The sequence below is a fragment of the Falco biarmicus genome, chromosome 2 (assembly GCF_023638135.1).
Source record: "Falco biarmicus isolate bFalBia1 chromosome 2, bFalBia1.pri, whole genome shotgun sequence".
Taxonomy (NCBI): Eukaryota; Metazoa; Chordata; class Aves; order Falconiformes; family Falconidae; genus Falco; species Falco biarmicus.
This window is the reverse complement of record NC_079289.1, coordinates 94,520,773-94,548,559: the sequence shown is the minus strand read 5'-3', so window position 1 is coordinate 94,548,559 and position 27,787 is coordinate 94,520,773. Positions and strand designations below refer to the sequence as shown.

General features: G+C 41.1%; 2 protein-coding genes across 17 annotated transcripts in view; both read left to right on the top strand.

Annotated features, from left to right (window-relative positions):
- Nucleotides 1–60: 60 nt before the first annotated feature.
- RAB9A (RAB9A, member RAS oncogene family) overlaps nt 61–27,787 on the top strand; it is a 32,788-nt gene continuing 5,061 nt past the window's right edge. The window contains exons 1-4 of one of the 11 annotated variants that reach the window (XM_056328183.1): nt 22,130–22,244; nt 25,488–25,577; nt 26,318–26,419; nt 27,675–27,707. The gene's annotated coding sequence lies outside the window, so the exon portion shown is untranslated. Of the gene's footprint in view, nt 202–22,129; nt 22,245–25,487; nt 25,578–26,317; nt 26,420–26,609; nt 27,708–27,787 lie in introns of those variants that run through there. The other 10 variants (XM_056328179.1, XM_056328185.1, XM_056328178.1 and 7 more) reach the window with 10 other exon arrangements.
- Nucleotides 72–14,693, top strand: TCEANC (transcription elongation factor A N-terminal and central domain containing). Of its 6 annotated transcripts, XM_056328166.1 has the most exons (3): nt 147–201; nt 9,048–9,255; nt 12,610–14,693. In XM_056328166.1, the coding sequence occupies exons 2-3, from the start codon at nt 9,198–9,200 to the stop codon at nt 13,698–13,700; spliced, it is 1,149 nt and encodes a 382-aa protein (XP_056184141.1). In that variant the 5' UTR covers nt 147–201; nt 9,048–9,197; the 3' UTR covers nt 13,701–14,693. The 6 variants fall into 6 exon arrangements, with proteins under 6 accessions (XP_056184140.1, XP_056184141.1, XP_056184144.1 ...); XM_056328165.1 differs by lacking the exon at nt 9,048–9,255 and having other exon boundaries at nt 72–201; XM_056328169.1 differs by lacking the exons at nt 147–201; nt 9,048–9,255 and adding an exon at nt 263–536.

Below are 27,787 nucleotides of genomic sequence, written 5' to 3'. Positions count from 1 at the left end.
AGGCGAGTGTCGGCCTCGGGCGTGCGGCCCGCCGCAGGGCGCTCCGCCGGCTCCGGGGCTCACGGGGAGCCGCGGGCCGGGGCCAGCACCAACCTGCTGGCCGCCGCGCTCCGTGCCGCGCTCCCGTTGACATGGCGCCGGCGCGCCCCGGCACGGAGCGGGAAGCGGGAGGGAGGCGCCATGTTGAAGCCCGCTGCGGAGGTAACGGCCCTGGCCGCGCTGCCGGCGGACGGGGGGAGGCGGGTGTGCGGCAGTAGCGCCGTGTTTCGCCAGGGGCAGCGGGAGCGAGGCGCGCCGCTTACCCCTCCTCGGGGATGCCGGGGGGACGCTTCCCCGTGCCCTGGCGCTGGGCGTGAGGGGCGGCGGGGCTCCCCGCAGCGCCGTGAAATGGCGCCCAGCGGCGGGCCGGGCCCCCGCGCGGCCTCAGCCCCCAGGAGACACAAAGCGGCCGGCTTCTCGCCGGGCCCGGTTTGCCCGTTAGCACGGTGTTAGCCCCGGCTCAGGCCTCGGGGGCCGAAGGGGAACGGGTGGCAGCGGTAAGAGCTCGCTGAGGAGTGGGGAGTGTCGGTGGGTGGGTCCGGGCTTGTTTCTTCTGCCCGGGTTGTGCCAGGAGTGTGAGGAGGGGCGAGGTTTCGCCCCCAAGCAGTAGAGCGGTGGATCGAGCTCAAGCTAGATCGATCCGAGGATGTGTAGGAGGAAAGACGTGAGAAAGTTTTAGCGACAGGTTTGGAGAAAAAGCACGGGGTTTGCATACCCGTGGCATTACTGAGTGACATTTTGGAGCATAGTTCCAGCGCGAACAGGCCCACCCGTTTTATGGGAGTGACTGCAGGCTGTTCTCCACCGGGTTTCTTGGGCCGGTGCCTGAGATGCAGGTTACAATGGTGGTGGCCAGCTACTGGTGTCGTGAGGCCCACTCCAGACCTCCTCCACGCAGGCTGTCATCTGCGGCTGGCTGCCGCGTGTCCACATACGGCTGGGCTGCTTCTCCCCAGCAGCTGTAATTTCTCTACTGGTTTATATCATAAGCAGCTGTAATTCCCACTCACAGAAGAGGCCGACCTTGGAAACTGCAGGACGGCTATCCATCATGGTAGTGTTACGGGAATTTTTAAGGTATTTATTATATTGGTCTCCATGCAGCATTGATGCCTTGAGATAGGTCAAACGCTGGCATAAATAAATCTAGACGGGAACTGGAGAGATCACACTTTGCAATGTAGTAATATCTTTAGTAATTAAATGTATAAAAATCTGTTGCATTTCAAGTGTGTACTATGCCTTACTTCAACCAGTATGTCAGGTGTCTTGATCAAGACTCTGAAATGTTTAGACATTATGTACTTTCATATTTAAGTATTCATGTTTTAGCAGAAGAAATAATAGCAGACACTAATAATATCTTGTAAATAACCTTTGATTATATCATATACTTTCTCTGCAGAGGGGTCAGGAACATAGGTGCTTTTCTGCGTATAAAGAATTTATTTTTAAAGGAAAAAAGATACATCATTTTTCAATGGAAAATGTGTAAAAGAATGATAAAGTGATATCTAATGTAAGTATGTCCCTGACAATGGAATGACAAATAGAAATAGTATTGAGCTGAGGCTTAACTAGAAACTGAATGTTAAAGCAATAAAAACTCTGTTCATCTGACAAATGATCAAAAACTCAGAAAAGTTCATAAAATATGTTTTTATTACTTACATGTTCCATTTTTACATTAATTTGTCAGGACAATTTGCCGTAAAAAGACATTACAGACTGAACATTTATTTTTGCTTGTACTGTGCTAGAATTGAAGTCTTTGCTAGCTCTATATGAAAAAGAATAGTCTTTAAAGCTATTTTGTCAAGGAAACGTATTCAGGAGAATACATTTGTTCCTCTCCAAAACGATTCAGTTTTTATTTCTGAAGTATTAAGTGAACAAATATACTTTTGATGATGTGTCATGAGTACATTTTTACTTGTTGATTTAGCTTCCTATCTGCAAGCCAGTCTGTTTTACTCAGCTTCTGTACTGATGCAGAAGCTTACTGAAAGGAGGATATGAGATCCGCCATAGGAAAGCTTTGTTTAGATTGAGGCTGCCCAGGTTTCAAATCAGTACCTCTGCAAGAGGATAGGAACAGTATTTATGGGGACATTTAGTGAATGTGCAAGAATGTTAGATGAGATCTGTCACTTAAACGACAATTTTAAACCTGCAGCTCGCAAGTTCTTTGCTTCAGTAGGTTCAAAACCCCCCACCCAATTAGGTCTACCTATGTAAATGAACAAGAGGTCCAAAAGGAAGTTAGAAAATAGTGGAGGAAAGCTCTAATACTAAGCAGGAACATGAGAGGTAACTTCATTGTAGGTGGACAGAGGAATTAGTGTCACTCCTTTACAGTTACAGTAGCATGCGTAAAACTCTAATTTCTTCAAGTACCAGTCCTTGGAGCTATGTTGTACGTTATAGTGTAACCTTTCTTTTTCAGAAATGTAAACTCCTATCATTTTGTCTGTGGTAGAAAGAACACTAGAAGCTTTCATCTTTAAAAGAAATGCAGAACAGCTCCCAGATCTTTACTTCCAAAAGCATTATAACGTATAAGCCAGTCTCAGTGTATTGGGGATTTTGAATTATGATTTCCCATTGTTTGGAGGACAGCATTGTAAATGCTGCGTGTGCACAGATGTTGAGTAGAGGGAGCAGTCCAGATGTCTGATAAATCCCAGTGCTGTCAAGAGAGAGTGAGCGAGCACTTCATGAACTGGAACTGCTAGCATTACCTATGTAAGGCAATACAGTTAATGTATGTTGAAGAAACCAGCTTCCCCTTGGAAGATGTCACAGCCTTGCTGAAATTGTTCAGCTGGTTTGCTGTACTAAGTGATTGGAAGTATGGATATGATCGTTTGAACTCATCCAGATGAACGGTTGAGGAGACTACACTATATTGAATGAAAGTAGTTAGTTAATAACTGATGACACAAAGCTGCCTAAATCATATTGCTGTCACCTGGTATGTTTCTTGAGTGAGAAGAATGTATAATAGCACTGTCTTGCTGTGGGAAAACAGTGAAATACTCTTCACATTGTCTTTCAAGTTTAACAGTAATAATGATAAATTCTTTTTGTTTTAAAATCTCTTAATGTTGGTATGCATGCTAGGAAATGAAGCAATCATTTCACAAAGTGCAAGTAAAATAATTTCACACGGTGAAGTTTTGATTGGGGTATTAAGGTAGGTGATGTCGTAGGAGTGGTATTGGCATTTTCTACTTGTTCCAGGCTAAGCTTTACTCTTCATGACAGAGGCATGTTAGGAAGATGCCAAATGTATTAGCAAGCTTGGGTGTTTTATGCAGATGATAAGCACTACTCTAGCTTGCAAGAGACTTTTAATTTATAATCACAAAAATTACTGTCTGATTTGTGAAAAATTATGTGCAGTCCCCCCAAAAGGATGACTCCCTTGATAAACTTCACACTAGCAGGTCAGCTTCATTAGTGCAAAATACATGAGTCATAATCTGTGTCCCTAACATAGCTAGGTAGCATTAATTTATGTCTAGCCATCTGCTTAAATCTCATTTAGTACTCTTCTTTTCTTATGTGTATTTGTCACTTGTAGCTGAAATGGTAGTTCATGTTTTGAAAATGCATCCCATGGGTCAAAACCCCTGACTTTTCACCTGCTGGAAGCTCTGGCTAGTACTTCATTCTGGCAAGTAGTGAAAAGTGGCTGAGAGAAAAGGTATTCCTCTGCCAGCTTTGATAAGGCTTTGTCATAAAAATTTGAAAAAACAGTGGTCCTCATGGAAAATTTGTGTGACCTCGTGCCCAGACTTGAAAGCATGATTTTGAATAGTTAGTTAATACTGAAAAATAATCTGGCTGTAGATTAACTATCTAAGTGTTTATTTATGTGAAATGGTGCAAATTTTAAAGCAAATAGAAGCACGTTATCTATACATAATTTCAAGTGAAACTTAATGACAAGTCCCTCTGAACTATATATACATTTTATTATTGCCCCATTGAATCATAATGTATTAGAATGTTTTGTGAACCTGCATAGCTATCCTATTGTGGAAGAGATTAGCTAATACCTTCACTTGACACTTGCAATCTGTAACTTGTGAAACTCCTTAGGAAGTATTTTATTAAGAATTTCAACCGTATCAATAGAAATAAAGATTTCAGATCCATGGAATACTGTATTACTTGGAACATTTTCAGAGTTCAAGGTGTTTGGCTGACTTGGATAACCAGTCAATTCAGTAGAAAGATTCACATCAGTAAGGCAGACAACATAGAAGAAAAGCTAAAATGTCTTCCAGTGAGAATTTAATTTTAAACTAAATTATTTAAAGAAACTGTTAGCAAGGTAACATCTCTGCTGGGATGTGTGTTCTAACATCAGCTAGACCTCCTAGACCTCAAAACAGCTGTAGCTGTTGAATTCATAAATAATTTTTTCAGCTAACTTTTGCCATGAGACAAGTCAGAGATATTATTCTTGTGTAGCTGTAATATTTTGAGTCTTTTCCTGAGCTCTAGATTATATACTAAGGTCAAACAAAGCCAGTGGCAAAGCAGTTGAAGGGCAACAGCTCTTATCTCATTAATTCTATACATGTTTGTTTGATGTTATTAGAAAAATGTGCTGACAGCTCTACTTTGGGGTTGATCCCCGAGGCTTGATCACTTCATTATGCAGTCTATTGATTTTTTTTTTAAGGAAATAAGAATTCTATTTTAATGAAAAATTAAAAAAAATTAAAAGGGGTTCTAGGAGAAGCAGCTCGAAGTTGGGATGAAAAATTTGCCTTGTAAAAGGGGCTATTGTGTGCATCCTCATATGAGTGTGATGCACAGTGTCCTCCCTCCCCTGCAAATTCCTTCTCTTGGGAAGAAGGCTGTGGGAAAATGGTTCCAGTGAGAGAAACACAGGGTAGAGACAGCATAGTTCCAGGTAAGTTACTAGTTCAAGCAGTCACTGATGTGAAAGGTGCAGAACAAAGCTATTGCTGTGTCAGACTAGTTTCCGTTATGCACAAACTGTCACCAGATGTCCTGGAAAATTTCTGGAAACAATGTTTTAGTATTCTTACTTAATTTTCCTTTTCTTGCTCACTGTGACTGTTCTGTTCTGCGCAGGAGAATAAAAGATGCATTTTGCCTCCAGCACTGCAGTGATAGAGTTCTGTAAGCGAAGTAGAGATTTTGGGGGAATGTTTTCACAATAAACCTGAGCTCATGTACTGCACTGCTTCTGGATCTTTGACCAAGAGGTGACTCTCTTGGGCAGTGAGGTATCAGTGGTCATGGACATCTGGCAATAGTATGGTGGTATTGTCTTACTTATTATTGTATTAACTTAGCTTTATACATGAGGCTATGCTTCGAAGATGAATTTCTGTGCAGTTTGGAAATTTTTAGGTGTGGGAGGCAGGAAGAGCTCTGACTTTGGCCAAGATGAAATAAGAGCCCCGGAAAATGATTTCTTGGTGACATCTTTGATATCTGCTCTCCCACTGTAGATAGGATGAAGGAATGAATGTTTTTGGTTCTGGAGGCTGGCTGTGATATTTCTCTTATTTCCCCTTAGGGTCTGAGTTTAAAATAGCATTTGATCTTTTTCATTGTTTATATGGAATTTAGGTTGTCCAAAGCAAGAAATGTGTTGTTTCCAGGACTGTGCTATGCACCATCTCTGCTATAGTATTAAGCACATTTTGGGCAGAAAATGTACTAAACCGTTACGAGTACTTGGCTTCTGATCTTTATCATGGCTGTGTTCTGGATTTTCTTCTGATTACAGAGAATTCCTTGGAGAAAAAATACTCTGCATCTGAGGTTGGGATGAGGGAGAAGAGGACTGGTGTTCAGCCTTCTCTACCCTTCCAAGACGTTAATCCACACTTAATTGGATGCATTCTGTGTTTGTCCATGGTTTATCAGTGGGAGTTATCTGTGCTAAGGCAAAATAGGTTATGGCTTTGAGTCAGATAAGGCATATAGCAGAGACTAGGCATTTACCCCAAATGGTTTTAGAGAGGGTAGTGTTTTTTTCAGGGGCTGGCTCTGCAGTTAGCCGGAGGTGTCAGTCTGGGGTTTTTTTGTTTGTTTGTGTTGTTTTTTCCTGCTTAGTCATTTTACTGTTTAAAAAAGTTCTGATTCAACTTGGTATTATTACAGGATGACCATATTTTAAACCTGAGGTAGCCTGATCTTTTTTTTTTCCTTAGAAGCAAACTGACTTACAAGATTTTTATTGATCACCATTTATTCTTGTATACGCAAGTGTTTCCTTATATCGTGCAGTCAGTGTAAGAGCTCCTAATGATTTGGCAAGAAAATGCCTCATCAGCGTAGCATTACAGAGTCTCCTTCTAAATACAAGTCGATCTCTACCTTGTAACCTTTGATAGACACTTGGAATTCAAACAGATATTCCTATGCATTGCTAAAGTTAAGCAGGATGGAAATGCCTTGTGTAGTTGTAGAAAGGATGAGGGTGTTTATTTTGTACTGCACAAAACTGTGATACTATCATTTGTACTTTACTGCTTGCATCTCTACAATAACAAAAGTGCATGATTCATAAATTAAGAAAAAATACCCTTTTTCTTGGATTTCTTACCTCTTGGAACTAGGAAGACAGCAGAAAAGTGCTGAGTATGATTCAGTTAATTTTATGAATATTTGTTCAGCAGCATTTGCCAAATAGCATTAAATCAGGGAGAAAAGTGGTCATACTATAAATTGAAAAAATGTTGTATGAAAGGGCAGCGTATAGGACAATGGCTGGATAAGGGATGCACCCTTTCACCCCTGTCTGCATCCCAGCACCTTTGGACTTTCAGGGTTTTTTTTGCCAAATTTAGCAAATACGTACTCAAAAAAATGTGAATTCTCCTAAAGGTCATAGGGAAATTTTTTTTGTGTTGTTTTTTTTTTTTTTTTAACAGGCTGGGAGTTTCTCTTGCCCATTTGACAAGACTCCATGGGTTTGCTATGCTACAGCTCCCTCACGTGGCAAAATAATTTCCCGTTTGAAATTGCAGCATGGTTTCTGTGAAACACTTTCTCTTCAGAAAATTTTGGGGCTTCCCCCAACTTCCTCTTTGTTATATGCCCACCCTCCACCCCCACCCCTTGAACATTATGAACAGCTGCTTAGGAGTGTGGGGTTATCAGAGAAGCAGAGCTGTGGGTTAAAGGGTTATGATCATGACTTTTGTTCTGCAGCTGACCAGCTTGGGCATGTCATTTCACTCTGTAAGCTTCACTTCTGTCATCGGAGAGCTACAGGCAATGATGAAGATTTGTAAACTACCTAGAGTATTTCTAATACCTACTTCTCAATTCTTTTAAAAAGTAACTCTTATTTCAGTCAACGATTCTGCTTATTTGACATCGAAGAAAACTCAAAATCCCTCCTCGGAGGACAGTCAGAGATCTGGCAGCTGTCTCGGGTATCACAGATTTCACTATTCTTTCTACAAAGTAACAGATAGCTGGATATTTTGCCATCCTTCCACAAAACACTAAAACTCTGATTTACAGCAGAAACATCGGAGTTCAAGGAACAGTAGTCTGAGCAGGAAAGAACTCAGGCTTGCTATACTTAGGTTCCCAGTGAACTTTGGCTAGAAAATACACTCCAGTATTACCACTGCATCAGTAATTTCTTGTTTCTTCCTATAAGAACATGAAAAACATGTTTTCTACAGTTGTCTGAGGAAATCATGTTGCACCTTGATTAGAGAAGCAGAAGAGCTGCTTGACATCCAGAGTTAATATGAAACGCTATGCAGGATTCCCAGTATTAAAGAAAAGCTCTGCCTTGTCCTTTGACGGAAGCCAGGAGTAGTAAAATGAACCATTTCATAACCTTGTATGTTCTTTATAGAGTCAGGAATCTTTATTTAATTTCTGATGCTGTAAAATAATGGTCTCTATCAACCTGGGTGGTAAATCTAGTCCTTGCTTAATTTATAGGGCAACAAATGCACAAAAAAGTTTTATTTTTTTCACCACACTGTATTTTTATGTGGAAGTGGAGATGAAATTTATGGTTGAGTAGTTAGTGCAGTATTTCAGATTTATGTGTTACTTTTCATCTTGAAGGATCTTAAAATCCTTTGCAAATCAGGTACACACAAGAAAGTGCCATTCCAAGAATGCTTTCCCCACAAAAACCTCTCTATTGTCACTGGTAAAGAGATGTTTATTAACTTTATTTAGTGGTTTCTCTGCTGGCTGTTTCTTGGGCTTCTGCCATTTACCAGTGAATATCCCACTCCATTGAAGTAATTAATTATGGGGTTGTCGTATATTTTTGATGACTTATTTTTTCTGTTACTTTTACCTAGCTTTGCTTACAGTCCTACCTGTTTGCTATATGTTGTACATGTTGAGGAAAGCATTCCCTTAGAAGTGATTGTTTTGACTTAAGTGTGAGTAGTCTGTTAGGTGGCTGAACTTTCAAAATTACTTTAAAATCATTGTTCATATTTTGGTGTCCATATTCTGTTTTCAGTTTGTTCATTTAATAGCTGCCATAACATTTATGTACTTGAATTTAATGTTGCATAAACTTCAAAAAGTCAATGCATGACTAAGACGATCTTAAAATTCCTATTAATTTAATTTATCGGCTTAGCGCATGTGTGGGAAAAGTCCTAAGGTAGAACATATATACTGCATTTAATCCAGTCTAAGCCAGCCATTTATATATCTGGTAGAGGGGTAAAAAAACACAGAACAAAACAGGTCATCTTAGATCTGCCCATTAGAAAAATATCTTGGTGTGGGCTGCTAAGTTAACATGTCAGCTCTTTCTCAGCTGTAGGTGTCCCATAAATGTAACGTAATTCACTGTGAGTGTGTGGCAGAATGGCTGCGTTCTTGCTGCAGATGCCAGTGTGTGGGCTCCAGCTCCTCTCAGAGGCTTTGTGTTAGTCACCCCAGCTGTCAATGCCTACACATAGCTGTGGAGCCAAAGGGATCTTTTTCAGCCATACAATTTTCTGCCACAAAAACAGGCATGTCTTCATCTTGCCAGCGGCGGCCTGCCTAGGGGCAGGGGTATAACCATGAGCAAGGACCACTACCATAAAGCAGATGATATCCATGGACTTCAAGCACCATTTCTAACATACAGATCCTCACCCTAAAGAAAGAGGAAACTTTCTATGAAGCAGTCCTCAACGAAAGATCAAAATATTCAACTTTGTCGCAGAGTAAAAGCGTGTAAGTGGACAAATTACCAGCAAAGCATTTTGTGTGTAGTAATTTCTTTGCATGTCCATAATCCTGTCTACTAAATATTGACTATTCATGAAGTCATCTTGCATTTGGATAAATCTATTTTGTGGTACGTTTAAAGTAATACAATACATAGATAGGTACAAGAACTGAAGAAAATTACATTTGAAGTGGAGTATGTTGGAAGGAGCAGAACTGATTCTAAGGCATAAAACAATTGTACTGGTTGAGCATATGACTGTCACCAGCTCTGCTCTAGATTGCATGAAAAACAGTGAATCAGCAGATCGTAGTTTTCTAATGTGAGCTACTTAGCGTTCTGGAGACAGGGAACTGCCCTGCTGTAGCGATGGCTGCCCTACACAAGGAAACATTTCTTGCCACTCTCGCAGCCTCTGTGTGTTCCTGCAGCAGAACAGATGAGTGGATGCAATTGTATGTGCTTTTCAGTATGATGATGCATAGAGCTCAACTTAAGTATTGGAAAAATGCATTCAGTTGTCTGATTCTGAAATGTCTTGAGTAGTAAATCATTTTCTGTAACAGCCGTTACTGAGGTTTCACAGGACTTCAAAATATCAGACAAGAATGAGCTGTCTAAATACAGATTAAGTAAATGCAGAGAGCATTCACTGTGGAGGTCGGGTTGGTCTGTGGTTCAGGATTATAGAAACAGATGAATGGTTTATGCTCTCTGTCCTTTGCTTTTGTGGAGCTCAGGGGCCCTACCTGAAGTTTGAATTTGTCTCTGTCATGGAATAGAAGTTAAGTTGAGCTGGTGGTCATACAAAGCAGATTACCCAGCTGCGTCACTTGTCCGTTTCCTCTCCCCCCATTCTCAGGAATTTTCATCATGGAAACAGTGATGGTGTAAGAAATCTGCTTATGAGTTCTTTAAATATGGACATGTGTAGCTAGTGTTGTATCAGGCAGATGACTTTTCCTAGAGTAGAATCAGGGTGTATGCAACTTCAGACAAAACGTTAGTTTTGTGTACAAATTTAGAAGATGCTTCTAAGAAAAGAGGAACACTTAACACTCACAACACACGGTTCAGTTCTGCATTCTACATTTAATTCTCCATTTCAGCAAACAGAAGAATGATATTAGTGGTATTAACACTTTTTGTGTGTAAATTTGTACATAGCAATGCACTGAGCGTTTTTTTGGTCAAATGCATGATAAAAGGAAATCTTATTCAAGCCATGAGATTCTGCATTCTAAAATTCCCTTTTTATTTTCATTTAATGAATCAGAATATATGGGAACATGCTTTAATAATGCTATGGCTGTAAGAAAATAAGTACTATTTAGTATATAGAGGCATGTGTCTTCCATTTTTAAGAATTTCCAAAAATGGCAATTAGGAGTTTGTACATTACACTGAAACTATTTTGAAGGTGTCACTAATTTTGAGCTGCCTTCCTTGCCTTGATAATCAAACTGTAATATGATGCCAGAGCTAGCAAGAGAAAGGGCAGTGCTGGTGACCTCACTTAAACATTTACTAATCTGGCTTGTTTCTCTGTTAGCAGCTATAAAGATAAACTTTTGGAAGAGATATAATGATCTCTTACGTAGCAAGTGAAAGGTTGAGGGTCATGTAGGAACCAGAAATTTTTCTTAAACTTTCTAATGTTGTGTATTTTATGGGCCATTCTTTATGCATATAGCTAATTTCTGCATGTATCAATGATTCTCCATTATACAGGCTACAACATACAGTAGCAAAACCAAACAAATTCATGGAAAACATAGCTGTGCTACATATTGCTCCCTGCTCCAAATTAGTCTTCTAATGCTAAAACCTATATATTTGAATGTAAATAAAGGGTTTATTATGATAAATCAAGTGGAAACTTGCAGATTTAAAACAAAAAAAAAACAAAACACAAAACAAAGCCCACAGATAACTAAACATCTCAGCATTTATTATAAGGATTTGTGAAAAAATCTTGGTAAGTTAGGGTATAGTTACAGAATGACTGATTTTTTAAAAAAACACACCCACACACCCCCTCACATACACACACACCCCTCAATAAAAAGGCGAGCCAAACACACAACCCCCAAAAACCAGCAACCAAAAAGCACTTACAATGTGGAGGTTTTGGACCTACTCTGATTTTTCTGCTATTCAGAAATTCTGCTATTTCTGCAACTTGTACTGAGTTAATTTGTAGTCTGACACTTGAAAACTGAAAAATGGAAAAAGGGGTTTAAATACAGCATCCCAGGAGCTGAGACCTAAGTCAGTTTTTCTGAGGAGGGTTATTTTACCATATGCATTCTGAAAAGATGACAACAGTGATTTCCCAGGGTCTGGAGTCTTGCAGTAAAGGTCAATGTCATTGCAACTTTCAGATTAAATTAGTACAGTGTTTACTTAGAAATTTGCCTTTGCAGATTATCAGAAAGGTATTACAGAACATCTTAAACAGTGTGAGATCATGATGTTATTCAAATACTTGTTATAGCAGAAGGTCCCAGACACTGTTTTTAATAGACCTTAAATTTCAGTGGTAGAATAACAAACTTATTTTCCAAAACCAGTATTCTTACTAAATTTAATTTGTTGACAGTAATACTGTAAAAACCATGCTAATATTTTTATTGTTTGTCTCTGTGCGTAAGGAGGGGGAGGTATGTTGCCTGAAAAGATTCCTTTTTATTTTTTGGATAGTGTATCATTTGATAACTGTCAATGGGTGATCATCTGGTGCTTTTGGTGAAAAATGCTGAGTTTCAGAACTTGTTCCTTCTTGGTGGTCTAGTGGTACTAGAGTCTACGAATGTGCAAACACTGCAAAGTCTACCTGTAATGTCATACAGAAGTGTGGCTGCATAGTTACCAGCCTTCTTGCAGTAGCTGAGAATCTGCCTGTGAACTTTTGTTGTGGTGTGCATGCGTAGGAAAACAAGGGTGACTAACATATCATGCTAGCAGTGTCTTTGTTAGTGTGTTTTTTTGGTAAGACGCTATTCTTTCCTTAAAAATTAGTGTCATACATATCCTAATTTTTAAATTGTTAACCCTACCCGAGCAGAAGTCCCTGTGGGCTCTCCCTTCTACCAGCGTTTTCCTTGCATGAGTTAGACTAGCATGCCAACTTGTATTTTTCCAGGACCCAGGCTGAGTCCTGGAAAAATCTGCATTTTGCATTTGTTCCACTGAGTCTACTGTACACCACTTCAAGAAAAAGCTGGCAAAATCAGTCATGTATACAAATAAAATACTGTAAAATAATTCAAAATAAAAATAAAACCTTGTGAGAATATACAGAAAATGGATTAATGTAATAACTGCAATAAATAAGATAAACACTTTTTCACTTTCAGGTTTAAAAATGTCTGACCAGAGAAATATTGTACACAGAGCCCATTGTATTGAAAAACTACTGACTGAGAATAATTTCCAAGATATTGAAGATCATCTTAAAGAACTTGAAGATGTTGATATGACTATAGAATGTCTTCAGGGAACAGAAGTTGCTAAGGCTGTATACAGAGTGCTCAAGAGCTGCCCTTCAGCAGAGTTGAAAAAGAAAGCAAAGCAGTTATTATCAAGGTGGAAGGCGCTTTACAAGAGTAACTGTGATCAGTCAATGCAAGTTAAAAAGTCCATTTCTGTGTATGTGGAAGAGGAAATTGAACATCTCGGTGTAGTTCCTAGAAAGCAGACACTCTCCGAAGGACCATGTCAGCAGCAGGCATCAGATGCCACTAGTTCTACAATTTTGGTCCCATCACAAACTGTAAAAAATGTGCTGTGTAACGATGCAGAAGGCAGCATGAATCAGCTTTCTTCTTTTGAGGAACAACACACTGATAATGAAGATTCTAAACCTCATGTTAATGAAGCAACTCTGCAGCAAGATCCAACGAGAGCTCTAAGATGTAAATGTACAGATCTTCTTTATAAAGCTTTGACTGGTTCTGCCAAAGACAAAGAAGAAACTGAAAAATGGATAGAGCTATCTAGGGAAATCGAAGAACGTATTTTTGCTCTTCATGCTAAAAATGACAAAAAGTATAAAAATTGCATCAGAAGCAAAATATCTAACCTGAAGAACCCTAAAAGTTGCCACTTAAAACATAACCTTTTTTCAGGGACTTTAAGTCCAAAGGCTTTCGCTGAGATGACAGTGATGGAAATGGCCAGCGATGAACTGAAACAGCTCAGGGCTCTGTACACAGAATCATCTGTACAGGAACATCAGCTTCCACAAGTTGTTAATGGCACACAGACAAACAAAATAAAGTGTAGGCGCTGTGAAAAATTTGATTGCACTGTCACTATGATTGCCAGAGGAACTCTTTTTCTTCCTGGTTGGGTGCGAAACACAAATCCAGATGAACAAATGTTGACTTACGTTATTTGTAACCAGTGTGGAGAACAGTGGTATCACAGCAGATGGATTTGTTTGTAACGCTATCCCTTTTTAATAAGTGGTTTAGAACCATAGACATGAGAAGGTATCTCTGTTGAAAATGTATAATTTAAAATTTTGTATTGATACTATGTAGATGCTACCACTAAAAATTGCAAAATCAGTTTTAAAAAATTGCCAAGTTACTTTTGCAGATGACTTAAATATGTGTTTCTAAGTAATGTCAATATGTAAAGAAATAAAAGAAAAAAGAGGAAAAATGGTAACACTGTATCTGAGAGTGGAATATTGAGTAGTAAATTCATTAAACATACCCCAATTGCTGCAGTCTTTTTCCCCAAGGTACTGAGCACTTGGAATTTTCATTATCTTTAGCAGGAGTTCTTTCACAGAACATAAATTTCATTTACAGAAAAGAGTTTACAAAACTGCAGTTCATATACTTGCATGCACTGCAAAATGCTCAGCATGGATTCACTCCTTGATTAAATCACTTTTTGCAAGTAAGTGTTAGATTATTAAGTTGGTTTGAGAGGTGATGTCTAATAGGGAAAAAGGACTGAAAAACAGAGTTTAGAAGGGGGAGAAGGCAGCTAGCAAATGGAAGCAAAAACGAAAAATTGCTTTAGTTTTTTATAGCCATTGGGAGGAAAATAGGACTTGTGACAATCTAACAGTCTGCAGTTCACACTGCAATGTGAGGCGACATGTCCTGCAACTGTTAAGAAATTAATGCAGGATCAGACAATGATTTATTTCAGAATGTAAATATATTATGAAATTTATCTTTATTTAATAAATAAAGGCATGAAGTTAATAGCAGTTAATCACTTTCTGAATGGATATCCTCTCTTGAACTGGGACATCTGTCCTGAATAAATTAATGTTTTTATATAGTGCAGGTTACCCAGAAGAAATTAATAGAAGGAGATCTAATAACCCAAGTTTTTATATGTGTTTTTGTTCCAGAGTCAACAGGATTCCTACTGGCTGTATACTAGAAGCATTCATTTATTAAAAAATATCGCCTTAGCGTTCTTCTTACTCAAGTAATAGCCCTGTTGTTTGGTGGGGTTTTTTTCTGGAAAACTTAAAATTAGTCCAAAATCAGCTATCTGAATACTTTGAATGGAGTATTTGTCAGAAGTCAAGGAGATGTTCTCCCAGTTCAGAGAAGAAACCGCCTGAGTCTGGGTATGTTTGACGGCTGTCTGTTGGTCTGTAGAAGGCTGCGTTCGTACTGTGTGTCCCTATTTTGGTTTCTTCACTGGTTTTGAGTTACTGTAGATGTTTAAATGAGAGGAAATGGGTCTTGCATTGTATCCTAATTTTCTGAGCACATGAATGTGTCAACTCACAGAGCTAAGAAATGCAGTGAAGAAGTAAGTCTGCTCTGCCTGGGATGTTAGGTTCTTGCAGCAGAGCAGTAGTACTGTTTGGAAACATAACCTTCATAATGAGTTTCCTTGTTGGAATACAGATGAGATGGTGAGACAGGTCAATAAATTGCCAAAGTATTTAGGCACAAAGCGTTTTGTTTCATCATGTTGTATAAACACAATGAAACTGCATACTTGGCATTAATGGAGATACCTTTTCACAAGTGCACAACAGGCATGTTGTGGTTCAAGGCTAAAATACATCAGCTGAGCAGAGAAACCTGGTGAGTATTTGCTGGAAGAATTAAGGACAGTTCCTGCACCCATGTAGCTGTTACACAGCTGAGGCTGGTCAGCTTCTCTGGCTAAGGCACTGCCCTGGAGCTCTCCAGCCACATGACCCACGTCAGGGAAAGGAGTTTGGGATGTGATTTGAGAAAAAAGCTGTTGGTGAACTAAAAACCAACCAGGACTGAAAATAAGAGAGAAGACAGGCCTTTATCCATATTTGTTGAAAATAGCATGTAACCTGATGTTACAGAGAGGCACTTACTCTGCTGAAAAAGAGCAAGAAAAGTCTTTTCCATTCTGTGAAGTGTTAACAGTAAACTTTCAGCAGTGTGATTTACTGCTTCTATCATGTGAAATATGTGCGTTGGTGGAATTACATTGACATAAAACAAATATTAAGGTGGTAGGCCAGATCTCCAGTGTTCAACTTACAAGTTGATGCTTCAAGTAGTGCTGCTTGTTTAAGTAGAAGTACTTCTGTGTAAAGTAGTATTTTTACTTTTCAGTAAAACTGTAGGAAAGGAAACACTTCTGTGTTACTGGTTCACAGTAAGCACGGAGTTGTGCACTGTCATTTTGGAGGTCATGGTCCTGTTGAGGAGAGCTGAATGCCAGTGCTGTGCTGTGTTGGAACACTGTGTAGCAAGAGACTATTTTAGCTGTAAACAATGGAAAGTTATAAATAATTTCTGCCTGCAGACAGTTTTGTAGCCATTCCAGTAATGTACAGCTCATCCAAGTTTTGTCTTGGTGAAGGTAGATGTTACAAGACATGGACGGTGTTTTTGACAATATATTTCAAGGGTAAAATTTGTAGCCATAATACAACTACATTTGTGACATAATGTGTGACATCATTTTCTTTTGAACTGCCCGTCACTAAATGTACGGTGCTAAGCTATATCCCCAACATGACTAGAATTTTCTACAGATCTATATTTACTGAGCAGCTAAGAAAACGTAAACAGCAGCTATCTTAAAACTTTTTCAAATCATCAAGCAAGCCTACCTCACTGCAGATCTGAGAGCCATGCCTGCAGCAGCAAGCAGGTCATGTGGTTCTAGCCTTTCACATCTTGCACTTTCTTCTAAGATGTGGAAATAATAAAATCAGTTACTAACAACTGCAGTTGCAGTTTATGGTATAGAAACAACTGTCAGTAACTACAAATAATCAAAAAATGGATTGTAACTGTGCCCCTTTTGCAACTACCCCTTAACTTCTTTCTGTCCATTTCAAACCAAGAGTAATCTGAACTCTTAGGGCAAGTCTTTGGTACCTTGCAGTTGTAAACTCGGCATTTTAAAACACATAGATGTGGTGCTCAAGGGACATGGTTTAGTGGTGGACTTGATGATCTTAAAGGTCTCTTCCAACCTAAATAATTCTTTGACTTTAAAGTAGTTTTACATGGTAATACATTGTGAGCAGGCATTCCTACATTGCCTTCCTTCCCACTAACAACTGGATATGAGAGCTGGCTTTGTAACTAATCCAGTTAAAGCTAGACATTAAAAAATGAGAATCTATTTGTAAGTTTTGTGAAATCCAGTAATCACGAAAATAATTTCTGTTTCTATTGAAAGAGATGGAGCCCTTACCTTTCTTCAGAAGTTACCTAGTCTAAGCTACTAGCTGCTGGTTCAACACACACATAATTGTTAGCTTGTTAGTATTACCTAAAAGCCTGGCACAAAATATGCTCTGGCTTGCCCAGGTGTAATAGTCTGGGACAAGGAGGAGGTCTGGGAATACTGGCAGCAAGGAGGAGAAGGTATTGGGAGGCAAGGAGAGTGAACTGGGCCTGTTAGAAGTATGCTGAGGACACAAATCTGTAGGAAATGAGGCTTTGTTGTTCCTGGACTGCTGAAAAAGCTCATCTAGCTTCAATTTCACTTTATGCTGAGCTCATACTGATAAACATGCTACCTGCAGCTTCACATTTAACAGTTAATGAAACTGTATACAAAATCATGAATTACTGTATTAACTTCTTGATCATCTTAGGCCATTGGTTATTTTCACCTAACACAGTTCATTACCACTTCAGCCATTTTTTCATTAGTGTGCTCATTACTTGGAAGGCTTAGTAGAAAGTGGATGTCACGTGTAGCATCATGTGCCACTATATATCAGAACAGTCTACAGACATGAAGTGCTAATTACGAGATGGTCGTTCAAGTAAATCATTGCTCTTATTTAGGAAGGTGTGGTCATGGTTTCACTAAGCAAAGTACTGCTCCAGGCTGCAGTTTATCAATAGGTTATATTGTCCCTACCCAGACTGTGTAACTGCGCAGGCTTAAAATGCTTGACTGGATAAGATTGTATGCTTTGGCTCAAAATGGCTCTAAAAAGTCAACTTGCAACTACACAGCCTATGCGCCAGCAGGAGGTTCTAGATTATGGGATTACAGGAAGTATCAGAGCCAAGAAACAAGAATAAAAGGAAAGCTTTGAAAAGCAAGATTCTTTTATGTTGTTAAAGTTGTCTTTTTTCAGTTTGTTCCAGATAGAAAAAAGATCTCTTAACTTTTTTAAGCAGAGACAATTAATTTTGGTAAAACGTTTACCATATCCATGATGCTAATGCCACAAAGGAGCATGACGTTAGAGGTGATCCACACAGACATAAGATATATGCGTGCCAAGTAAGGCTAAAGTCTGTACTTGTTTTCATGGGGTTTTCCAGAGACACTGTAAATTCAGCTGCTTATTGAATCCTATGATTTAATAGTAGCAATAAGGTCTTAAACGTAGATAAAGAGAAGTGCTCCAGCCCTCTGATCGTCTTTGTGGCCTTCCTGTGGACTTCCTCCAACAGGTCCTTCTTATGCTGGGGGCCCCACAGCTGAATGCAGTATTCCAGGTGAGGTCTCACAAGAGCAGAGCAGAGGGGAGGATCACTTCTCTCGACTTGCTGGTCACACTTCTTTTGATGCAGCCCAGGATGTGGTTTGCTTTCTGAATTTCAATATTATTCTGAGAAGTGCTGTCTTAATTGGAGTCGGTGTTGCTCCATTAACACCAGTGACAAAACTCCTTCTGGTTCCTGGCGATCCACTGCTGGATCCATTTCATTCCATTCTGCTGAGGGCCTTTTGTATCTCCCTCATAACGCTCTTTACTGTAGCACTTTTCAGGGAGGTACTTGGCTGCCGTCTGTTGTTTATAACTCTTTCTTCCTTTCCAGATCAAAAGGAAATTTGTGCTGTTTATTGTTTGTTTAAAATGTGTTCCTTTCAGTCTGCTGTGCTATGTACATTTGTTACTAAAGCCAAGAAATGCAACTCTTTAAACAAAAAAATCCAGCCCTTTTTCTGGCAGAACGAAAAGTGACCTGGTAAGAGGCTGTGGTTAAGGAGCAAATATGTTGAATTACAGTCCTTCAGGGTGGAATGGCCCAATTCATTGAGTGCCTGGAAGGTAAGGAAAGAAACAAAAGCACTTTGATTTTCTTGGGTTGTTTGGCAGTTATCTTGCTGCATTCTGTTATTAACAGAGCCATAAAGGCAGATGACTTCATATCCCCATATTTTGTACTGCTGTAATTCAGCTAGGAGGTGACAAAATCATGTTTTATTGAAGCCATGTCATCACTTGCCAGGATGGGACAAAGTCCCCTTGCCAACTACAGATGGTAAAAGGCATTATTCACAAGCTCTCTCATACAAGAGCTTTGCTGATACAGAACTTTCTCATACACACACACAAAATTGCCCTTTATTTGCCATTGGGATATTATCTGTGCCATTTGCTAGCACATGACATAACAACAATTACCTCTTCATGAATACAGCTCTGTGAATAACATCCTTAAGGTGCAATATCACCTTTCAGATGAATGTGGGGGAGCAGCAAGGGTGGGTTGCTGTGCAAGAGGTGGTGAGCCAGGAGCAGAGGGGAGGGTGGGTGACAAGATGCACAGGGGCAGTGACTTCAGTAAAAAGGGTCACTGTCCTGCAGCACCCAAACAAGAAGAGCAGGGCAGGTCTGGTGACAATAATCAGCCAAAACTCCAGTGAGCACCAGACAAGTCCATGGAGAGGAGGCTATGCCAAAGCAGGGCCAGTGGTCGAATGGTGTTGGGGCACCAAGTGGGGTGCAGGACCAGGGCCACCAGGCTTGTACAGGGCCCAGGCTGAAATGTGGCTCCCGTGGGCAGTGGGACCGTGAGGCATTGCCCCAGACCTGCTCGCCACCACCCCAACAGTCAGGCAGCAGCCTCGGGCAGGGGCAGAGCCCGCAGCACCTGCTGCTGGGACCCTACGCTGTCAGCAGAATGTGGAACGGGAGTGATTTGGGTGTACGTGTTTCAAACCACATCTTCGCTGGGCATTTTCTCCTGTCTGTTCCTAAGAACTGGCTGGTATACTTCAGGTGACCAACCCCATCAGTGGCATTATTTGTTCTACTGTTTTTGATCATTCCGTGGCAACTATTGTGTGTGGCAACTATATATATGTACATGAATAATAGTAACAGGGTGGACACAAGAGAAAAGAGCCTTCAGCTCTTGATCGTCAAGCATGCTTATGTGTGTTTTACCCATAAGAGTAACTCTCTTGATACTCTTACTATGCCTATAAAATTATAAGCATAATAGGCCATGGTTACAGCAAGGTCCTTTTCTATTTTCTTTTATGTTCCCATGTAAAATAAATAAGAATACATCTAATCTCAGAATTTTAAGAATTTTGTTTCTAACTAAAATTTTTCAAATTTGAGGGGTCTGGACAAGCTTGAGAAGTGGGTCCATGTGAACCTCATGAGGTTCAACAAGGCCAGGTGCAAGGTCCTGCACCTGGGTTGGGGCAACCCCCAATGTCAGTACAGGCCGGGGGATGAAGGGATTGAGGGCAGCCCTGAGGAGAAGGACTTGGGGGTACTGGTGAATGAAATGGTGGACATGAGAGGGCAACCCAGCCCAGAAAGCCAACCTGGTCTGTGTCAAAAGAAGTGTGGCCAGCAGGTTGAGGGAGGCGATTCTGCCCATCTGCTACATTTTGGTGAGACCCCACCCAGAGTACTGTGTCCAGCTCGGGGGTCCTCAGCACAGGAAAGACATGGACCTGTTGGAGCGGGTCCAGAGGAGGCCACAAAAATGATCAGAGGGATGGAGCACCTCTTCTGTGAAGAAAGGCTGAGGGAGTTGGGTTTGTTTTAGCCTGGAGAAGAGAAGGCTCCAGGGAGACTTTATTGCGGCCTTTCATTACTTAAAGGGGGCTTATAAGAAAGGTGGGGACGAACTTTTTAGCAGGGCTTGTTGCGATAGGACAAGGGGTGATGGTTTTAAACTAAAGGAGGGTAGATTCAGACTAGATACAAGGAATATACTTTTTACGATGAGGGTAGTGAAACACTGGAACAGGCTGACCGGAGAGGTGGTAGATGCCCCAACCCTGGAAACATTCACGGTCAGGTTGGACGGGCCTCTGAGTAGTTTGATCTAGTTGAAGACGTCCCTGCTCATTGCAGGGGAGTTGGACTACATGACCTTTAAAGGTCCCTTCCAACCCAAACTATTCTATTATTTTATGTTTCTAAATTTCCTTAAATATATCCAGGTGTCTGAGAACCAGCGTTGTATCAAGAAAAAATGGTAGCTTCATCCCACAAAGTATCAAATGCAAAACAGAGTAACTGTTTCCTCCACTTCTAAATGATTTTTTTTCCTTTTAAATCACAAAATAATGCTGTAAGTGATCAGACCGTGTCTTAGAATTACCATCTTAAAGAGTCCATTTTATCTCTCCAGCCCTCTGTATTTTACTTTAGCATTGGATGGATGAAAGCAGATCCCAGGAAAAATTTCTGAAGTCCAACTTTCTTAAATAATAATGGGTCTATTATTATCAGATTTGCCTCTAGCATGGGCAGCCTTTTAATAATCCTGCTTCTGTCAGTGGGAGACATTTCCTTTTAATGATCCAGAGGCGGAGGCCTTGTTTTCCATTTCTTGGGCCGTGTTGTAGATCTGATCCAAACCAAGATGACTCTGCAAGTGGCAATTCCAGTCTGATTGCACCTCCCTTATGATCAGAAGCATGTGATGACTGCTAGAGCAAATGGTTGTGTTTCAAATGCTCTTTCCTTACCCCTGTCATCGCTTATTCCTCTTGATGATGTGGGAACCTCTTTAAATCCACTGAAATAATTGATGCTTTTTGCATTTTAATCACATTTTGCCCTATCCTCGTGATGAGTTGTAAGAGCACAGAAAAGATTCTGCCACCACCTTCTTCAGAATTTTTTACCCCCTGTGATCTTGTTTAAGCAGTCGAGTTGATGTTACTCTGAATTACTACAGAAAAAAAAAAAAAAGTCTGTGACTACTCTTCAAATAGTGTACTTTGGATTTTGGTTAGTTCCTTCATTCACACGTGTGTGTCTTTAAATGCCGCTGCCTGTGAAGTGCAGCCGCCTTACAGCCATGAGTTTGCTTCCATGGGGCCCTTGATGTGGAGCACAGTGAGACTGCTGCCTTTAATAACTAACTCCTACGTAACGGCACTTCAAAGCGTAACAGTTCAGAGCGTTCTGGAGGAAATAAAGGTCTTACCCTTTTGCGAGGGAACAGCGCTGCTTCGTTCCGACGCTGCCCGCTGGTGATCAGTGAGGTACGCACGGCCCGCTGCGGGCACTTCCGCGCCGTACGCTCGCTGCCGGCAGAGCCGTTGCCGTTGCCGTGCCCCCCGGCCGCTGCCCTCCCGCAGGTCCGTGCCTGGCCGGACCCCCCACCGCGGGGACCCGCCGCTCCCGGGCGGGGGCGGGGTGTCACGTGCGCCCCTCGGGCCCCGCCCCCTGCCCGCTCCGCCATGTTGTTTCTTCTTTCCCCAGCGCCCGGCGGCGGTTGCGCGCGGTGGCGCAGCCCGGGCTCGGAGCCGGCGGCAGCCCCCTTCCCGCGGGCAGGTATCGGCCGGCGTGGCGGGATCGTCCTCGCCTCGCCGCGTCCCCTCCCTTTTCTCCAGCAGGCGCGGGCGAGCAGTGACCGCCGGCTGCGGGGCCGGTGTCCCGGGGAGGGCGGCCCGCGCGGAGGGCTTTCTCCTCGGCCGCCGCTGGGCACTGAGGAGGTCGCTCTCCCCGGCGCCGCGCTCCTGCCCCGGCAGCCGTGGGCGGCGGGGGAAGCGGCCTGGAGCCGACTGGGGTTTCCTTATTTTCCTTCCTCCTGAGACTCCGGGTGTTGCGGCGTTCCCCGCTCCGCCCCCCGCCGCTGGCCGAGCTCTGCCGGCTGCCGGGCGCGCTCCCAGGTGCTGGCTCGGTGTCTGCCCGCTGCGAGCCCCCGGGGGGCAGGAGGGGAGCCCCGGGAGCGCCCCTCGCCGCGGCCGCGGTGGGGGAGGGCGGCGGGCGCTCCTCAAGGCCGGTGCGGGCGGCGGGGGAATGTGGCGTGATCGGGGATCCCGTGACTCCGGGGCAGGCGGTGGCTCCTTTGGGAAACGGCTCCTGCCGGGCCATTCCCAGCCGGCGCACGGTCGGTCACCGACTCCACGGTGCTTCCTCAGCACTGATAAAGATCCCCGATCTGTGAGGGTGAAGCTCGGTTTCGTACCTGTCTCCTCGACATCTTTCAAACCGGGGAAAAAAAAAAATCCTTCATCGCCTTTCCTTGCTGTTGTCTGATGAAGGACTTCTCTGTTTCCAAGGGCACCCTGAGTAATGTAGTTTTTAGTTCTTTTTTGAACCGGTGACTTGATTTTACTCCGCTCTGCAGCGGCCGGTCGCTTTTCTAATCGAAACGAACTTCCATAGGGTGATGGCTGGGGAACTGAAAGGATTAGGTTAAGATTGTTGAATTGCTTACATCTGAGTTGTTAATGAGCAGTTGTTGGTGTAAGTGTGCCGTGTTAAATGTTACTTGTGCGAAACGATTGAACAAAGAACAGTGCAAGAAAACTAGTTTGAGAAACTTGCATTAGTGGCCTTTATAGCAAGGTTGCGTATAACTAGATACATGGAGAGCAGTTAATTTTATTAACTCGGGTGGGACAGGCAAGTAGGGAACTCCTTGGTTAAATTTTGTTTTGAAATTAAAACGCTTGCTTGTCTGCAGATAGCTGTCATCTGCACGTTGTTTTCCTTCTTTCCTTGTCCACAGTAATTTACACCTCTAGCAAAGAAGGGTTCGGGTTTTATTTATCTTTTAGTGTTGCAAGGCATTAGGGTTTTTTTGAGCAAGGGTGGTCGTGTAAGGCTGGGTTTGGGGCTGAGAAGAGGGGCGGGTTGTGACGTTTGAGCAGCTTATAAACAAGTTGTAATGGCAGACTGGAAGGAGAGTTATTTCTCAGACATACCCAAAATAAATGCAAAACTTTTTTTTTTTCCTAGCACTTTTATTTCTAGAGAAACCTAAACAAAGCATGGTACAACTACATCTGTGTTTTAGTATCAGTGTGGATTTTATAATGAACTGTTACTTTTCTCTGTCGTCTTTCAGATTAAATGGAGCTCTGTTTGTTGCCTTAATTTTAGTAAGGCCTTTTCGGTTAAGTTAAAAATAGGCAATGTGTAGTTAAAAAAAAAAAAGGCTTGAGCAGTTCTTGAGTGCTCAAACAAACCATCGTTTTCCTTAAATTGAAAGTGTGTAAAATATCGCAGAGGATCAAATGAGGTATTTAGATTTCAAACTGTATTTTATTGTCAATTTAGTAATAAATCATAAAACCCAGATTTTTCATCTCCTTAGGATTGAAATTTTATATAAATGTTTCACAATGAATAAAAAACTTCCCAGCAAAAAGGCTTTTAAGAATTCCTTAAGGTTGGGGTTTTTTTTTTTAATATAACATTCATTCTCTTTGGTGTTTTTTGTTTCCGTTCTCTACAGGGCAGACAGTATGTCGACCTGGTACGGTGTAACCCACTTAATCCCTTAAGGGTGGGTTGCAGTCACACAGTGTTAAATTGGGAAGAATATGAATGTACAACGTAGCCTGACCAATAGAGGCTGCTGCTTTTGCAGAGACCCCAGAGGAAGAGGGAAACTAATGCTAGGGAGAAACATGAGCACATACGTGCAGAAATAATTACTTGATAAGTTATTGGAAGAGTGGAAGCAGTAATGGAGAAGTAGGTAGCAAGGAGAATGTCATTTAACTCATGAATTCTCATGAATTGTTAGAAATGTTTGACCAAGAGCAACAGCACCTACGGGTGTTTTGTAGTTGGCTGAAAGTAATAGAGTATTTAAGTTGGGAGATGCTCAGCTGTAAAATGAAGCTGCTGAAAAATGGCAGCTCTGATTAAATCAGAATATGTAATAGTTTTGTCATTCTACTTGAATGTGGGGAGCATGATGGAAAATGGAAAGCGAAGGCAAGGTCTCTGCAAGATTAAACTAGCAGAGGAATAAATACAGGTATTTTTCCTGACAAGTTTTGCTGATTGAGTTAGTGGCTAGATAGAATAAATGAAGCAATTCTGGCAGCAGGTACTGGGATGATCCAGGGGCTATGTGGACTTAAGGATTCCTTCCCTTGGCTGCTGCTGCTTTGACAGTTCCGAGTCAAAATACTACTGTTTGGTATGCAAATGAGTAGCAACCAGCTGTATGGCAGTTCAGTTTGTTGTGGCCATATTACAAATTACTGTGAATAAACTCCACAAATATTCTGGTGTTAGATAAGTAGTGCCTAGGCTTACAACTAAAGGGAATCTTCAGATATCCTGTCATCAGATTATTGAAGATCTTTCTAATGGAAAACACGAACTACCTTCACAGTGCAGTGAAGTCATAGGTAAGGAAGGAAGACTTGTAAGGATGATTAGGAGCTCAGTAGATCAAGCCATGTGATTGAAGGGCTTTGAGACAGCTAGGCAGCTAACAACTGGCCATCGGTAAAGGTGTGTTCCTGATCCGTAGTTCTTGGGTGAGTGCCCCATGGAGGGGAAGGTCAGTTTGGAGGCTGGCTAACGTCTGAGCTTGTAATGCAAGCAAAAGTGCAGAGTGTAGCATCTTTGCTTCATATCTGTATGTTTCCCTTTGAATTGAGAGAAAATCTTTCAAGGTCAAACAGGCCTGTGGCCTCTTACACACTAAAACCCATTCTTGTGCCACGTAACTAGCTAGGGTGTAAACAAGTACTTTCTGACTACAAGACCAAGGATTGGCTAAGCAGAGAAAAGGGAAAAAAAAATGCTTCTATCCTTTCTTTTCAGGTTTCTGGAAGCTTGCAGATCTGCTGTAGGTGACAAGTATAACTACTCTGTAGTGATTGAGGTCTGAGAGATGTAAAAACTCCACCAACAGTAAGTGTTTGGAAACTGTTTTACATCGTTCTGTTTTCTGCCCCTTCTGCTGCAGCTCTGATAGTTCTTGGGACTTTTTTTCCAGCCATTTCACAGAAAAGCATCTTATGTACTTATGTCATTTTTTGGTGAGCTGCTGCAGCTAACAAACCACAGGAAACAACTGGTTTGTTTTCTATGCTAGCCTGGTAATTATTGTCAAATGCTTTGTTAGTGTTTAAAAAAACAACAACTAATGATGGAGTAAGCTTACTTTGTTACTGAAAGGCAAGTGTTTTTGTCAAAGTACTTGGAAGGGTTGGTGTGTCTTTTTAAACTACTACTATCTGATACCTGTCATTTAACAAAATAAGATGGCTTAGCAAAGAAAGTTGTGAATAAGATTCAGAGCTGAAATGAATGTGTTGTAGATGTAAATCTGAAAACCACTAGGAAGTTAGAGAAACAAGCAAGTTGCTTTGAGCAACCTGATCTAGTGAAAGATACCTATGCCTGTGGCAGAGGATGGGGCCAGATGATTTTCAAAGTGCCTTCTACCCCAACCATTCTGTGATTCCGTGGTCAGTGTTATTCTTATGCTAGTTATGGCACTGATAATTCTACTTGTCAGTAACTTTTAAGAGTGTTTTTTCTTAAATCTTCAGCAAAGATGGCTCCTTTTTTTAAGACGTCTTGGCTTAACATGATTAGTTGGAACAAACTTGACTATGCCTTACTTTGGATTCTTTTTCCTTCTCCAGGTCAAATGGGTGCTCTTTAACAACTTCAGTTAATGGACAGCTTTGGGTTTAGTCTTGATTTTGTATATCAGGTGGTTTATCAGTGACCACTAGCTGAAAATGGTGATTGAAATAAATTTTCTTGCCTGTTTCCAAGTTTGCAAGTAGGTACAAGTGGTGAAAGAATAGTTTGGAAATTTGAAGTGTCCCTTACATCTATTTCTTCAAGACTGTTGAAGGAATTCTATGGTGTTATTGCAACAGATGCAGTTTTTGGTGTCCTTTATTAAAAAGGGGGGGCTAGAGGTGAGATTTCAGTTGCTATGTAGTCTGGGGTTTTGTTGCTTTGGTTTTTTTTTTTTTATCATGGTGTGCTGCTGTGCATGGTATCAGTATGGTAAAAGTGAAAGTGTAAATTGGTCCAATTGACGCTGTTACCTTAATAGTTTAAGTGGGGTTGTAGCTTGCTTACAAAGATGCAATGCAATTACCGTATTGGCTAACGCTATTTTTCATAGACAAAATGTGAGCTCAGCACTTGTTTTCAGCCTTCAGTACTCTGGTATAAGCAGGTCCTCCTTAATCTATTAAAAGATTTTTATGGTGGAAAAAAGACAAATTCCTAGACTAAGTTTATGTGTTGCTGCCCTGGTTTTCAGGACCAAGAATCTCACTTTTCTTTGAGTGCTGCCTCAGTACCTATGTGTTAAAAGAGGTAATTGCACTAGAAATCAAAAGGCAGCTATGAAGCTGACAGTCATGGAATTAAGAAAATCTAAATGGATAGATTGCAGTGGTGTTTCGCTGAGCTTTAAGGAGCTGGGAATCAAAAGATTTTGTAATGCAAATTCATTTTTTTGGAAGTTGCTTAGTGTATTGGTTTTAGTCTTGCCAGCAAGTGTTTGGACTGCTGATGGAAATTTCAGACTTGTAATTCAGTTCACTTTTTAAAAGGGAGATTCTGGGAGGAAACAAATTACTTTTTATATTATGGTATATGGTCATGTTAGAAATGGTATTTAGTAGAACCCTTCCCTGCTTTTAACAGGAATATTGAAGTCGATGGCCTAAGAGCTTGAGTCCTTATAAGTTGGTGGAGGCAATTCAGAAATGGTTATCAAAACAGACCAGTGTGGCTGTTGTTTATCTGTTTGCTCTGACTTTTTCAACATTGAAATGATAGAGGAATATGAGGGAAAAATTCTTCTCTTTACAAAATCCTCTGTGTACTAGGTTAGGACTACTTTTACATTAATTGTGCAGCACAGTAAGAAATAACTGAAACCAATAGATGCCTGTAATTCTGTGGTGTCTTGCAGTTCCTGGTGTTGGTTAAAACAGATGCACATTGGAAATTAAGTTTTTGTTTTGTTTTCAGATGCTGAATGATGATTTAGACTGAACAATTAAGGTAATGAATCTTCAGAAATACGTTATCAGATGTTGACTGTTCCTTCCAAAAACATTGTCAAAAAGCACATTATACAGATA

Coding starts and splice junctions, on each gene's coding strand:
- TCEANC (XM_056328165.1), top strand. CDS start 132: ATGGCGCCGGCGCGCCCCGGCACGGAGCGGGAAGCGGGAGGGAGGCGC. Junction 202..12,609: donor TGTTGAAGCCCGCTGCGGAG/GTAACGGCCCTG, acceptor TTTCACTTTCAG/GTTTAAAAATGTCTGACCAG.